The sequence below is a fragment of the Ranitomeya imitator genome, chromosome 2 (assembly GCF_032444005.1).
Source record: "Ranitomeya imitator isolate aRanImi1 chromosome 2, aRanImi1.pri, whole genome shotgun sequence".
Classification (NCBI taxonomy): Eukaryota; Metazoa; Chordata; class Amphibia; order Anura; family Dendrobatidae; genus Ranitomeya; species Ranitomeya imitator.
The window spans coordinates 205812245-205828037 of record NC_091283.1 but is presented as its reverse complement, the minus strand read 5'-3'; the positions used below and the strand labels follow the sequence as shown (position 1 = coordinate 205828037).

Genomic DNA, 15793 nt, shown 5'->3' with positions numbered 1-15793 from the left:
ATTCAAAGGGAGTGTGCGTATGTATACATATTTTGCAGAGAGGTAGCGTGTATATACGGTATATGAAGAGAGGTTGTGTGTGTAGGGTCTCGTACATGAGAAACTCGCACGAGTCTCACACGTCAATACCCGGCACTGGAATAGGAGCGCTCTGCTCCATGTATTTCTATGCAGCTGAATGCTCCGACCAGAGTGCCGGGTATTAACGTGCGAGACTCGTCCGAATTTCTCACGTGTGACTATGAGCCCTTCGGGGGAGTATTTTGCAGGTCTTCGGTCATGTTACATTGCCTTATTGGCACGTTCTGACAAATAAGTGGGTTTTGGGTGGGTCTCTAAAATGTTGGTCTACAAGGTCGTTCTCCTTACAGAAACTCCATTCTAGCCGTCTCACTGCAGCGATGGTGAGATCGGAGTTCCTGCACAGAGGCCCATGATGTCTGTGCACACCGTATTGTATTCTACAGGTTACGCCAAGGTTTCCGTGCACAGTCGGATAGTCGGCAGGCTCAGTCACAATCTGATGTGCATGGGGCCTCTCGAAAGAGAAGGATCCGACGTGTTGGAATTCCAATGGTTGATCCTCTTGTTGTCTCTGAAGATAAGCTGCCACCACAGGAGCCGGACATCTGCTCTCTAAAGGTACCGTCACACTAAGCGACGCTGCAGCGATACGACAACGATCCGGATCGCTGCAGCGTCGCTGGAGAGCTGTCACACAGACCGCTCTCCAGCGACCAACGATGCCGGTAACCAGGGTAAACATCGGGTTACTAAGCGCAGGGCCGCGCTTAGTAACCCGATGTTTACCCAGGTTACCATCGTTAAAGTAAAAAAACAACCACTACATACTTACCTACCGCTGTCTGTCCCCGGCGCTGTGCTCTGCACTCCTCCTGTACTGGCTGTGAGCGCCGGGCAGCCGGAAAGCAGAGCGGTGACGTCACCGCTCTGCTTTCCGGCCGCTGTGCTCACAGCCAGAGCAGAGAAGCAGAGCTCCGGGGACAGACAGCGGTAGGTAAGTATGTAGTGTTTGTTTTTTTACTTTAACGATGGTAACCAGGGTAAACATCGGGTTACTAAGCGCAGCCCTGCGCTTAGTAACCCGATGTTTACCCTGGTTACCAGCGAAGACATCGCAGAATCGGTGTCACACACGCCGATTCAGCGATGTCAGCGGGAGATCCAGCGACGAAACAAAGTTCTGGACTTTCTTCCCCGACCAGCGATATCAAACCAGGATCCTGATCGCTGCTGCCTGTCACACTGGACGATATCGCTAGCCAGGACGCTGCAACGTCACGGATCGCTAGCGATATCGTCTAGTGTGACGGTACCTTAAGGGTACCGTCACACTGAAACGACGCTGCAGCGATACGACAACGATGTCGATCGCTGTGTGGTCGCTGGAGAGCTGTTACACAGACAGCTCTCCAGCGACCAACGATCCCGAAGTCCCCTGGTAACCAGGGTAAACATCGGGTTACTAAGCGCAGGGCCGCGCTTAGTAACCCGATGTTTACCCTGGTTACCAGCGTAAACGTAAAAAAAACAAACATTACATACTTACATTCCGTGTCTGTCCTCCGGCGCTCTGCTTTCCTCTGCACTGTCAGCGCCGGTCAGCCGTAAAGCAGAGCGGGTGACATCACCGCTGTGCTTTCTGGCTGTCCGGCGCTGACACAGGATGCAGGAGGAGTGCAGAGAAGCACAGCGCCGGGGACAGACAGCTGAAGGTAAGTATGTAGTGTTTGTTTTTTTACGTTTACGCTGGTAACCAGGGTAAACATCGGGTTACTAAGCGCGGCCCTGCGCTTAGTAACCCGATGTTTACCCTGGTTACCAGTGAAGACATCGCTGAATTGGCGTCACACACGCCGATCCAGCGATGTCAGCGGGAGATCCAGTGACGAAATAAAGTTTCAGACTATCTGCTACGACGTACAATTCTCAGCAGGGTCCCTGATCGCAGTAGCGTGTCAGACACAGCGAGATCGTAACGATATTGCTGGAATGTCACAGATCGTGCCGTCCTAGCGATCAAAGTGCCACTGTGTGACGGTACCCTAAGAACGTTTGGGGAGTGGCTCCTGTATATCTGACAGGGGAGAGAGCGGTCAGCCAATCGGCTGTAGAGCTGACAGCTATCTACTATGTTTGAGAGCTTTAAAGGGACTCTTTCAGCACAGAATGACTGTTCAAACCAAGCACAGTGCTCGATGCACCCTTGGAGTGACCAAACATTTAACTGCATCTTCCCTCTTAATTGTTTTCCATCCATCTGTGCCCTTCTCTGGTTATATAAAGCCTGAGCTGTCAATCAAGTGTAGATGGGAAAACTTAAATGGTTAGCCATGCGAAAGTGTGCACTGAGCACCTTTAACCCCTTCATGACCTATGACGTGCAGTGTCCATCATAGGTCACCTCCCCCTCTTTGGTACAAGCTCTGGCGATGGGGCCCCGCACCTTTACCAACACATGACAGCTGATCTAATTAGCTGACGAATGCCCCTAACAGCCACGGGTGGAATAGTGGTCCGACACCCGCAAGCGTTAATGCCAGTCAATCTCTGAGGAAGGGCTAAAGCTTGAGGTTTCGAGCACCCTGAGAATTTTAGAATGGTGTCACTCTTGGACATTTTGTCATATAGACCCCTCAAAGTCACTACAAATGGGAGGTGGTCCCTAAAAAAAACAAAAAAACAAAAAAAAAGTTTTGTTGGAAAAATAAGGAATCGTTGATCAATTTTTAACGTATAACTTGCTAACAAAAAAATGTTTTCAAAAAATTGTGCGGATGTAAAGTAGACTTGTGGAAAAGTTATTTATTAACTATTTTGTGTAACATACCTCTCTGACTTAAGAATTCGGAGTTTGAAAATTGCAAAATTTTCCAAAGTTTTGCTAAATGTCTGTTTTTATCACAAATAAACGCAAGTTATAACAAAGAAATGTTACCACTATCATGAAGTACAATGTGTCAGGAGAAAACAATGTCAAAATCACCAGGATCGGTTGAAGCGTTTCAGAGTTATAACCTCATATAGGGACAGTGGTCATAATTGTAAAAATTGGCCCGGTCATTAACGTGAAAACCACCCTCGGGGGTAAACCACAGAGATATGTCGCACAAAATACTTAATAAGTAACATTTCCCACATGTCTACTTTACATCAGCACAATTTTGGACACAATTTTTTTTTTTTGTTAGGGAGTTATAAGGGTTAAAAGTTGACCAGCAATTTCTTATTTTTCCAACAATTAACAAAACCATTTTTTTAGGGACCACCTCACATCTGAAGTCACTTTGAGGGGTCTACATGGCTGAAAAAAACTAAAAGTGACATCATTCTAAAAACTCACAACCACATTCAAGAAGTTTATTAACCCTTCAGGTGCTTCATGGGAATTGATGAAATGTGGAAGGAAAAAATAAAATTTTACTTTTTTCCCCACAAAAATGTTACTTTAGACACCAATTGTTTTTTATTTTCATAAGGGTGAGAGGAAAAAAATGGACCAGATAATTTGTTGTGCAATTTCGCCTGAGTATGATGATATGTGGGGGGAAAACTACTGTTTGGATGCACAGCGAGGCTCGGAAGGGAAGGAGCGACCGGTCGGAGCACAGTTTGGTGACATGGTCTGGGTGTGCCATGTTGAGTCTGGAGAGCCCTTGATGTGCCTGACCAGTGTGAACCCCCCCCCCCGGCAAATAAATTATTTTAGAAATTAGACCCCTCAGGGAACTGATGTAGAGGCATAGTTGTTAGTGATGAGCGAACGTGCTCGGATGAGTTAAAAAAAATGTAACTTCATCAAATGGCGGCGGTGCTTGAGCAGCATCATCTATCGGAACGTGATACTGCACACGAGCCTTTTACACAAACTACAGCGACGTTCACTAACCGGCGCAATTAAGTTTTATTGCAAAAGAAAATTAGCGGTCACTAAAAACACTGTGACATCCGCTCCTCTACCTCCAGCAACTGAAGGAAAAGCCCCATGGGGGCAGACGTAAATCAGCAGCGATAACCGGAGCACAGCGGCCATGGGAGGCAGACAGGTCAGCAAAGCAAACACCCCTTCCCGACCTTTGACGCAGCGTATGCGTCATGAAAACCTGTGCCAATCCGACCTGTGACGCAGCATATGCCGGGCCGGGTGAAAGGGTGAACTGTAATTTCACCCGACCTACAGGGACAGGGGGAGTGGTACTTGAGCCCAGGGGCTACGATCGCTCTGATTGGCTGTTGAAAGTGACGTTTCACTTTCAATCAGAGCAATAGTAATATTTCACCCATGAAAATTGGTTAAATATTACAATCCAGCCATGGCCGATGCTGCAATAGCATCAGCCATGGCTGGAGATCGCGATCTGCCCCCTCCACCGCCACCGATCTCCTTCCCTCCGTCCTGTCATTGCTGTCCTCCCAATCCCCGCTGTCCGATTTACCCACTAATACTTACCGACTTCCGGTGTCCCTCCCGGTGTCCGTCCATCTGCTCTATGGGCGCCGCCATCTTCCAAAATGGTGGGCGCACTGCGCAGTGCGCCCGCTGAATCGGCCGGCAGATTCGTTACAGGTTCATTTTGATCGCTGTGATAGCTTCTATCACAGCGATCAAAATAAAAAAAATAATAAATAACCCCCCCTTTATCACCCCCATAGGTAGGGAAAATAATAAAATAAATATATATTTTTTTCCACTAGGGTAAGGGCTAGAATTAGGGTTAGAACTAGGGTTAGGGTTAGAATTAGGCTATGTGCGGATTTGGCTGCGGATCCTCAGCGCATTGGCCGCTGCGGATTCGTGGCAGTTTTCCATCACATTTACAGTACCATGTAAACCTATGGAAAACCAAATCCGCTGTGCCCATGGTGCGGAAAATACCGTGTGGAAATGCTGTATTGTATTTTCCGCATGTCAATTCTTTGTGCGGATTCCGCAGCGTTTTACACCTGTTCCTCAATAGGAATCCGCAGGTGAAATCTGCACAAAAAACACTGGAAATCCGCAGTAAATCCGCAGGTAAAACGCAGTGCCTTTTACCTGCGGATTTTTCAAAAATGGTGCGGAAAAATCTCACACGAATCTGCAACGTCGGCACATAGCCTTAGGGCTAGGGTTGGAAATAGGGTTAAGATTAGGCTGTGGTTAGGGTTATGGCTACAGTTGGGATTAGGGTTAGGGGTGTGTTGAGGTTAGGGTTGGGATTAGGGTTAGTGTTGGAGGTAGAATTGAGGGGTTTCCACTGTTTAGGCACATCAGGGGTCTCCAAACGCAACATGGTGCCACCATTGATTCCAGCCAAACTTGTATTCAAAAAGTCAAATGGTGCTCCCTCACTTCCGAGCCCCGACGTGTGCCCAAACAGTGGTTTACCCCCACATATGGGGTACCAGCATACTCAGGACAAACTGGGCAACAAATATTGGGGTTCAATTTCTCCTGTTACCCTTGTGAAAATAAAAAATTGCTTGCTAAAACATAATTTTTGAGGAAAGAAAAATTTTTTTTATTTGCACGGCTCTGCGTTATAAACTTCTGTGAAGCACTTGGGGGATCAAAGTGCTCATCACATATCTAGATAAGTTCCTTGGGGGTCTAGTTTCCAAAATGGGATCACTTGTGGGGGAGCTCCAATGCTTAGGCACACAGGGGCCTTCCGAGCCTTGCTGTGTGCCCAAACAGTGGTTTACCCCCACATGTGAGGTATCGGTGTACTCAGGAGAAATTGCCGAACATATTTTATCCTGTTACCCATGTGAAAATGAAAAAATTGAGGCTAAATGAAATTTTTTGTGAAAAAAAAAAAAGTACTTTTTCATTTTTACGGATCAATTTGTGAAGCACCTGGGGATTCAAAGTGCTCACTATGCATCTAGATAAGTTCCTGGTGGGGTCTAGTTTCCAAAATGGGGTCACTTGTGGGGGAGCTCCAATGTTTAGGCACACAGGGGCTCTCCAAACACGACATGGTGTCCGCTAACGATGGAGATAATTTTTAATTGAAAAAGTCAAATGGCGCTCCTTCCCTTCCGAGCCCTGCCATGCGCCCAGACAGTGGTTTACCCCCACATATGGGGTATCGGTGTACTCAGGACAAATTGTACAATAACTTTTGGGGTCCAGTTTCTCTTTTTACCCTTGGGAAAATAAAAAAAATTGTTGCTAAAAGTTCATTTTTGTGACTAAAAAGTGAAATGTTCATTTTTTCCTTCCATGTTGCTTCTGCTGCTGTGAAGCACCTGAAGGGTTAATAAACTTCTTGAATGTGGTTTTGAGTACCTTGAGGGGTGCAGTTTTTAGAATGGTGTCACTTTTGGGTATTTTCAGCCATATAGACCCCTCAAACTGACTTCAAATGTGAGGTGGTGCCTAAAAATGGTTTTGTAAATGTCGTTGTAAAAATGACAAATCGCTGGTCAAATTTTAACCCTTATAACTTCCTAACAAAAAAATGCTGTTTCCAAAATTGTGCTGATGTAAAGTAGACATGTGAGTAATGTTATTTATTAACTATTTTGTGTCACATACCTCTGTTGTTTAACAGAATAAAAATTAAAAATTTGAAAATTGCAAAATTTTCATTTTTTTCACAAATAAACGCAGAATTTATTGACCTAAATTTACCACTAACATGAAGTCACTAAAAAAACAATCTCAGAACCGTTAGGATCCGTTGAAGCGTTCCTGAGTTATTACCTCATAAAGGGACACTGGTCAGAATTGCAAAAAACGGCAAGGTCTTTAAGGTCAAAATAGGCTGGGTCATGAAGGGGTTAATGCTCAGCGCAAAATACAATAGAGGGGGCGCGCATGACGTGACAGGCGGCAGCTCTGCAGTCCACAGGTAAAACGGGTGACGTCAAACACCATCCTGCACAGCGCCGTGTGACATCACCCGCTGCAGCGCCCCCTCAAGCCCCCCGTATCCGCGCCCCTCAGCTCCTCTCACTGTCATCTCTCCTCACTCAGCTTCTGCTTCCTGGTATCAGGATTACAGTACAGGAAGCCCCGCCCCTTCCGGTGACATCAACTCGTCACATGGGCATGACGTCAGCAGAGGTCCTTTCGCCCACTTGGTTTTAGCCTCTTCCCTTCCCTGTGCTTATGTGGAAACAGGTGTAAGAGGAGACTGTACAGGTGAGGTGGCGTACAGTGCGGGGTGTACAGGTGAGAGGTGTATAGGTGAGGGGGCGTACAGTGTGGGGTGTACAGGTGAGGTGGCGTACAGTGCGGGGTGTACAGGTGAGAGGTGTATAGGTGAGGGGGCATACAGTGCGGGGTGTACAGGTGAGGGGGTGTACAGTGTGGGGTGTACAGGTGAGGTGGCGTACAGTGCGGGGTGTACAGGTGAGGGGGTGTACAGTGTGGGGTGTACAGGTGAGGTGGCGTACAGTGCAGGGTGTACAGGTGAGGGGGTGTACAGTGTGGGGTGTACAGGTGAGGTGGCGTACAGTGCGGGGTGTACAGGTGAGAGGTGTATAGGTGAGGGGGCATACAGTGCGGGGTGTACAGGTGAGGGGGTGTACAGTGCGGGGTGTACAGGTGAGAGGTGTATAGGTGAGGGGGCGTACAGTGCGGGGTGTACAGGTGAGAGGTGTATAGGTGAGGGGGCGTACAGTGCGGGGTGTACAGGTGAGAGGTGTATAGGTGAGGGGGCGTACAGTGCGGGGTGTACAGGTGAGAGGTGTATAGGTGAGGGGGCGTACAGTGCGGGGTGTACAGGTGAGGGGGTGTACAGTGCGGGGTGTACAGGTGAGGGGGCGTGCAGAGTGTACAGGTGAGTGGGTGTACAGCTGAAGGGACGTACAGTGCGGGGTGTACAGGTGATGGGGCGTACAGTGCAGGGTGCACAGGTGAGGGGGCGTACAGTGTGGGGCGTACAGTGTGGGGTGTACAGGTGAGGGGGCGTACAGTGCGTGGTGTACAGGTGAGGGGGCATACAGTGCGGGGTGTGCAGGTGAGGGGGCGTTCAGTGTGGAGTGTACAGGTGAGGGGAGACGTGGGGGCGTAGTGTGGGGTGTGCAGGTGAGGGGGCTTACAGTGCGGGGTGTACAGGTGAGAGGGCGTACAGTGTGGGGTGTACAGGTGATGGGGTGTACAGGTGAGAGGGCGTACAGTGCGGGGTGTACAGGTGAGAGGGCGTACAGTGCGGGGTGTACAGGTGAGAGGGCGTACAGTGCGGGGTGTACAGGTGAGAGGGCGTACAGTGCGGGGTGTACAGGTGAGAAGGCGTACAGTGCGGGGTGTACAGGTGCGGGGTGTAAAAGTGATGGGGCGTACAGTGCGGGGTGTACAGGTGAGAGGGCGTACAGTTGCGGGCTGTACAGGTGAGGGGGGCGTACAGTGCGGGGTGTACAGGTGAGAGGGCGTACAGTGCAGGGTGTACAGGTGAGGGGTGTGCAGGTGAGGGGGCGTACAGTGCGGGGTGTACAGGTGAGGGGGCGTACAGTACGGGGTGTACAGGTGAGAGGGCGTACAGTGTGGGGTGTACAGGTGAGAGGGCGTACAGTGCGGGGTGTACAGGTGAGAGGGCGTACAGTGCGGGGTGTACAGGTGAGAGGGCGTACAGTGCGGGGTGTACAGGTGAGAGGGCGTACAGTGCGGGGTGTACAGGTGAGAGGGCGTACAGTGCGGGGTGTACAGGTGAGAGGGCGTACAGTGCGGGGTGTACAGGTGAGGGGGCGTACAGTGCAGGGTGTACAGTTGCGGGCTGTACAGGTGAGGGGGCTTACAGTGCGGGGTGTACAGGTGAGAGGGCGTACAGTGCAGGGTGTACAGGTGAGGGGTGTGCAGGTGAGGGGGTGTACAGTGCGGGGTGTACAGGTGAGGGGGCGTACAGTACGGGGTGTACAGGTGAGAGGGCGTACAGTGCGGGGTGTACAGGTGAGAGGGCGTACAGTGCGGGGTGTACAGGTGAGAGGGCGTACAGTGCGGGGTGTACAGGTGAGAGGGCGTACAGTGCGGGGTGTACAGGTGAGAGGGCGTACAGTGCGGGGTGTACAGGTGAGAGGGCGTACAGGTGAGAGGGCGTACAGTGCGGGGTGTACAGGTGAGAGGGCGTACAGTGCGGGGTGTACAGGTGAGAGGGCGTACAGTGCGGGGTGTACAGGTGAGAGGGCGTACAGTGCGGGGTGTACAGGTGAGGGGTGTATAGGTGAGGGGGCGTACAGTGCGGGGTGTACAGGTGAGAGGGTGTACAGGTGAGGGGTGTACAGTGCGGGGTGTACAGGTGAGAGGGCGTACAGTGCGGGGTGTACAGGTGAGAAGGCGTACAGTGCGGGGTGTACAGGTGCGGGGTGTAAAAGTGATGGGGCGTACAGTGCGAGGTGTTAAGGTGATGGGGCGTACAGTGCGGGGTGTACAGGTGAGGGGGCGTACAGTGCAGGGTGTACAGTTGCGGGCTGTACAGGTGAGGGGGGCGTACAGTGAGGGTGTACAGGTGAGAGGGCGTACAGTGCAGGGTGTACAGGTGAGGGGTGTACAGTGCGGGGTGTACAGGTGAGGGGGTGTACAGTGCGGGGTGTACAGGTGAGGGGGTGTACAGGTGAGGGGGCGTACAGTTAGGGGTGTACAGGTGAGGGGGTGTACAGTGCGGGGTGTACAGGTGAGGGAGACGTGCGGGCGTACAGTGCAGGGTGTGCTGGTGAGGGGGATGCGGGGGCGTACAGTGCGGGGTGTACAGGTGAGGGAGGACGTGAGGGCGTACAGTGCAGGCTGTGCTGGTGAGGGGGATGTGGGGGGTACAGTGCGGGGTGTACAGGTGAGGAGGACGTGGGGGCGTACAGTGCGGGGTGTACAGGTAAGGGGGGCGTACAGTGCGGGGTGTACAGGTAAGGGGGGGCGTACAGTGCAGGGTGTGTTGGTGAGGGGGATGCGGGGTGTGCCGGTGAGGGGGATGCGGTGTGTGCCGGTGAGGGGGATGCGGTGTGTGTCGGTGAGGGGGATGCGGGGTGTGCCGGCGAGGGGGATGCGGGGTGTGCTGGTTATAGTTTGGCAGGGGACATTGGATTATTTCTGTCTTTTAGCGGTGTATGAAGAGTCAGATACGGTTATTTCTAATCACGTGATTACAGTGAATATGGCGCCTGTGCTCCTCGTGCTTAACCACTTCATGACTGGAGTATTTCTCCCATCTGAACATTATGTTATCACTAGATATAGGCCCTGTGCTATCGCATCGGGAGTGACATGAAATCACAGCCATGTCGTTACCGTGCATGAGCGGGTGGAGCGCACAGTTGTGGCTGTTACTGCGCATGCGCGGGAATAGCGGTGACGTGAATGTCACTTGTGCAGGCGCAGTTCATGGCCTGTGCCTGCGCAAGTGACACTGCTGCGGTGCCTTACGAGATTCGGGTACAGCGGCCAGAAGTCCCAACTGGCGACTATATATAGAGATGGACAAGCCATTTAATATGGAGGCCAGTGTTGTGTTGCATCAGATCACCCTCCAGAAATGTCCACCATGGAAATTACATGGCGACCTCTCAGACATCGTGTTGGGCGTGTAATACACGTCTGTGCCCGTCCGTCTGGCGAGCGCCCGCTATACACTGCTTGTGTCGTGTGACTGATGCCAGTGTTGCCCAGTGGATCTGATTGATTTGCTCTTTGCTCTCCTTTATGACTTTGATACAACCAGACTGAAGCTCTTATGTTTTCATGTACTATCTTACAGCCACGTGTGTATTGTGTCTTTCCAGAGCCGCCGCCATGTCCGAGTCCGACATCCTTCACTTCCACTTTGCGCAGCAAGGAGATGACGTCTTACAGAAGATGAATATCCTCCGAGAGCAGAATCTGTTCTGTGACGTGTCCGTGTACATTAACGACACCGAGTTCCACGGCCATAAGGTTGTGTTTGCCGCTTGCTCTACGTACATGAGGGACCAGTTTCTGCTGAACCAGTCCAGACAGGTGCGGATCACTATATTACAGAATGCAGAAGTGGGACAAAAATTACTTCTCTCCTGCTACACCGGGGTCCTGGAGGTTAGAAGACGAGAGCTTCTGAAGTATCTAACCGCAGCCAGTTACTTGCAAATGGTTCACATTGTAGAAAGGTGCACGGAAGCCCTGTCGCGTTACCTGCAGAGCGAGACACCCTTTGACAACGATAACACCATGCAAACGGTTAAAAGTCCCCAATGTCCTACCAAGATGGACCCCGTGAAAGGTCGGGAGAAGGACTGCGAGATCATTGAGCTGTCAGAAGACAGCCAGCTAAACCTGGACTACCAAGTAAAGAAGGAGGAACCCCATCAGGAGCAGCTGCACAGTCTGGATGAGGAGAAGGCCGATCTGACCGCTGTGCAAATTGACTACAAAGACAATGACATCTGTGTCTTCAGGATGGGCGCCATGTCCGACCATGAGAACAATGTGGACAGCGAGCAGTTCTCTCAGCCCTGCACTTCCTCGAAATCCAATATGTACTATTCGGACACGCAGCACGCCATGATTAACTCCACGGTGGAGAACCGCATGAGTGATTTACCCCCCACTCACTTCCAGAACTTTCAAGAAGGAGGCAGTCCATCTTCTGGTATCTTTCCAGGACTTCAGAGTCCTGCGGAGGGGGTCTGTACTTGGAGGCATCAGTGCCCCAAGTGCCCACGCGGGTTTCTACATTTGGAAAATTATCTACGCCACTTAAAGATGCATAAACTGTTCTTGTGCTTGCAGTGCGGTAAGACGTTCACCCAGAAGAAGAACTTGAACAGACACATCCGGGGACACATGGGAATTAGGCCGTTTCAGTGCTCCGTGTGTCTGAAAACTTTTACCGCTAAGACTACCTTGCAGGACCACCTCAATATCCACAGCGGGGACCGTCCCTACAAGTGCCACTGCTGTGACATGGATTTTAAGCACAAGTCGGCGCTGAAAAAACATCTCAGCTCAGTTCATGCAAAAAGTGGAGAGAAGCCAGGCCTGGAAACTATTACAAAGATCACTATAGATTATGATTAATCTGCTCCTGTCATAAAGGGGATTTATCACTTCTCAGTAGCCGTGTATGGGGTTAAAATGTTATTCCCATCTCTGTCTTTCATGGCTGAGATGGAAATAACTGCTGCAACGTCCAGAGGTGGTTACTAAAATATCTGCTGAACTGTTTGCATGCCTCCTATAGACATTAATGGGAATTTCGGTAACGGCAGGGGAAAGCGAGCTACTCTGTTGGCGCATTTCCGTAACGTTCATCAATATCTATGGGAGTCACGCAAAGGGTGCAGGCGGCTGGTTTCTTAACCCAGTCTCAATCCTGAAGTCTCAATCAAATTTTTGGGCTTTTTCAGATGCAGCTGATGAACAAAAAATGGGGGGAAAAAATAAGCAGACGCCTTATTATTATTATCATTATTATTATTATTATTATTTTTCTTTTTTATCTCTTCTCTTTTTCCGAATCTGTCCGCATTGGTTGGATACGCTTCAATCTCTCTGATTTGTAAGTGGAAAATCTCTAGCGTGTTATAGTAGCTACTAGCAGGAAATTTGATCAAGTTTTTTCCCCCCTTCAAAAAAAAAAATCATGCTGCGATTTTAACCTCTGCTTTTTTCACTTTATAAAACATAGGGTGAAATACACTGACGATCAACAGCAAAATCTGTATTAAATACTCGCTGATTTTGTTGTGGCTTTCAGGCAAAATCTGTAGCGGATATTGTTGTACATGAGAAAGGTGAATCCACAGCATGTCGTTCTACTGCAGATTTAGGGCCGTATTTTCGGTCCGAGTGCCATCCGATAAAACATCGGAACGCACTCGGACAAATGCTATTCCATGGTTTTGTGGATATGTCTGATTTCATACTCTGACAGTCTGTCCAAGGAAAAAAAATCGCAGTATTCTCAATTTGCAAAAATCAGGTCAGAGTCAGTCATGCAAGTCAGTGAGTCCATGGAAAAAAATCGCTCTGCACTCGGAGAACATCTGAGTACGGTCTGATTTTGACAGACTGACAGAATGGAGAAATTATAGATACATTTTTTTCCATCTTCTCTTAATATGTGAAAAACTGATCACACTCTGATTAGGGTGTGATTAGCACAATCGGCCCGATTCTCTCGGATGAGAGATTATACATTGGCGTGACCCCGGTCTTTCACTGACGACTTCACCCGTAGCAATCCATAGGGTGATAATTATCGCTAACTCGCAGCATAAGAAAGCAAAAAAAAATAAAAAAATCACGATTTGGTTATAACCAATGATGGACTCTCAAAAATAAATAGGCTATAAAACAATAGGCTACAATCCAGTGAAATCCTCACTGAATATCAAATAATTTATCCGTTTTGATCTTTAAAGGGCTCCCATCTGGTCTTCAGGAGCACACGGCTCTTGGCGCAGAGCAATAATGTTAACCGAAAAGGAAAGATAGAAGAACAGCGGCAGACTCGTCTTGTTTTTTTTTTTTTCTATTTTTTAATATGAGGATAATCTGTAAATACGAAAAGTGTCCCTATTTAAAAATCATTCTGTTCCTCCGCTCCTGTGGTTCGATCCGCAGTCCTGATTCTGATTTTCGTGCCTTTTATTATGGTGTAATGTGATCCGGCTTTGCAGATACGATGCTTATTTTCCTTCTATATCTTGAGTGACTAGCATATAATATATTGTGGTGTTAAGTGATGACGTTTTTAGAACAGTTTACATTCTCACTGATTACATTTTGTTACTGACCTTCTGGAATAAAAAGGCTATTCCTGTATTATGCTGTCACGGTGTATCACTAGGATGTGCTGTCCATTTAGGATCTATGGGTGATTCTACTGGTGAGAACCTTTTTCTTAGGATTGATGAGATCCCCACCAACCATAAAGTGATGCATTAAAGGGGGATACTCTAACCATTGACACACCCACCTACCGCGAGAGAGGGTCGATGGCTCCAATAAAATAAACATTGGCCTTGCTGTTCCTGTAACTCCCACAGATGTTAATGGGCAGAGCGTTTCATACCTTGTCTTTTCCATTTTTGGCCAGAAACCTCCATTCTGATAGATGAAGGATGGTATAAATGGTCAGAATACCCTGTTAAATATTTCACGTAAGGACCACCATAATATTGTCATCTACTAATTCTCCTCCTTAAGAGGGGAATGGATCCATATAGCCCTTTCACTGCTAAGGACATATGCATTGTCATGCCTTTAAAGGGGTAATCTGGCTACACTCACTTCCGTATCGGGAGGTCACGTCTGCCGTCTCACGTGCTTGAATGGCAGATATCGCACCCATGTCTGATTTATAGGATATCTGTAGATTTGACGTCACTGTCCATACTCGCGTCCCGATACGGAAAGTAGCAAAGCCAGAGTACCCCCTTTAAGTGGTTGTCAGAAGTAGAATATTAGGGATAGAGGATTTGCTCTGTAGGCTCTATCTACATTTTGCAATTCACCCTAAGACTAGCTACTTTGCCTCCCATATACTCAACCCAGAAAAAGAGAGATTCTTGCCTTTTTTTTTTCATTTAGTAGCGCACAGAAAAGCTGCGGGTGTGCTGAGCAGTGTTGCTGTGAATCCAGCACTGCTAGAATCTGCTCCATCTTTTTCTTTTCATTACGTCACATTCCGTTCCTCCTTAATCTTCCTCCTTCCCAACGCTATAAACTTCAATGTGCTGTGTAACCTTACCACTCACCACGGCAGTGGGATTTGAGCTATTTTCTAAGTCTTCGGTGAGTTCAGGAAGCAGCTGCGAGCAGGAACGATGGCCTGTAGTCCTTGCCCACGTTATCACCTGATTTTCACATATTGGAGTTATTTGCAAGTCTACCAATCGCCCACTAATCAGGACGCTTGCGCCGTCCGTGACTGTGTGCTACCAGGATCGGGATCATAAAGATTTTTTTTTTTTGGTTCTTTCAGTTTATTATTTTTGAGAAGATATATGCATGCCGACTTTATGTGGCACCTTTCGGGAGTTTTAGGAGATGTGTTTCTTCTATCCAGCGTGTCAGACTTTTTTTTGCTTTAAACCAAGAATTTTTATTCTTCAAGAAGGTAACTGATAAAATACGGGGTGGTGCTCTTACATTCTACCTTCCTGATATATAAGTCTGGGCTTTCATTTTCCTTCTTTTTTTTTTCCTGGTTTTATTGGTGCATGTTAAAAGTGTGAAAATGTGTTTGAAAAACCTTTGCTTTGAAAGGGTTAAATTACGTATTTTATTTTTTCATTCTGGCTATGTATGTATATGTTATGTATAATTCAGTTCTGATAGTCACACATGGCAGATTTGTTGCAAGACCGTCTGCAACTAAAAAAATTGTTACCCGCTCCACAAGTTGTAATAGCGAATGGCGCCATTTCCGTGGCGAACGCGTCCTATTCAGATAAGTGAGACGGATGCACACATACATGGTCGCCTGCACAGTAAATCTGCAGATGTGAGATTCCTATAGACTGGATAGTAATACAAGAAGATCAAAAGGGGGGGAGCGCTGATATTGTTTTATGTTTTACTTTCTGTAAGTATGTCTCATCCATTTTGGAACGCTGCCCTGGGTCGATCAGCTGAATGACAGGTGAAGGGGCGGTCTGATCGCATCATAATGATAACGTATCGTTAGGATAGGTCGTCAATATGAGATTGATGGTGATCTAAAACCTGGCACCCTAATGGTATGTGCACACGTTGCAGATTTTTCTGCGGATTCACAACAGTTTTCCATGAGTTTACAGTACCATGTAAACCTATGGAAAACCAAATCTGCAGTGCCCATGCTGCGGAAAATACCGTGCGGAAACGCTGCGGTGT

General features: G+C 48.4%; 1 protein-coding gene across 1 annotated transcript; it reads left to right on the top strand.

Moving 5' to 3' along the window:
• Positions 1-7055: 7055 nt before the first annotated feature.
• On the top strand, positions 7056-13738 carry ZBTB6 (zinc finger and BTB domain containing 6). The gene is made up of 2 exons (XM_069748523.1): positions 7056-7153; positions 10720-13738. The coding sequence occupies exon 2, from the start codon at positions 10730-10732 to the stop codon at positions 11987-11989; it is 1260 nt and encodes a 419-aa protein (XP_069604624.1). The 5' UTR covers positions 7056-7153; positions 10720-10729; the 3' UTR covers positions 11990-13738.
• Positions 13739-15793: the final 2055 nt, after the last annotated feature.

What these genes read in the sequence shown, in the direction of transcription:
- ZBTB6 (XM_069748523.1), top strand. Translation starts at nt 10,730, where the DNA reads ATGTCCGAGTCCGACATCCTTCACTTCCACTTTGCGCAGCAAGGAGAT.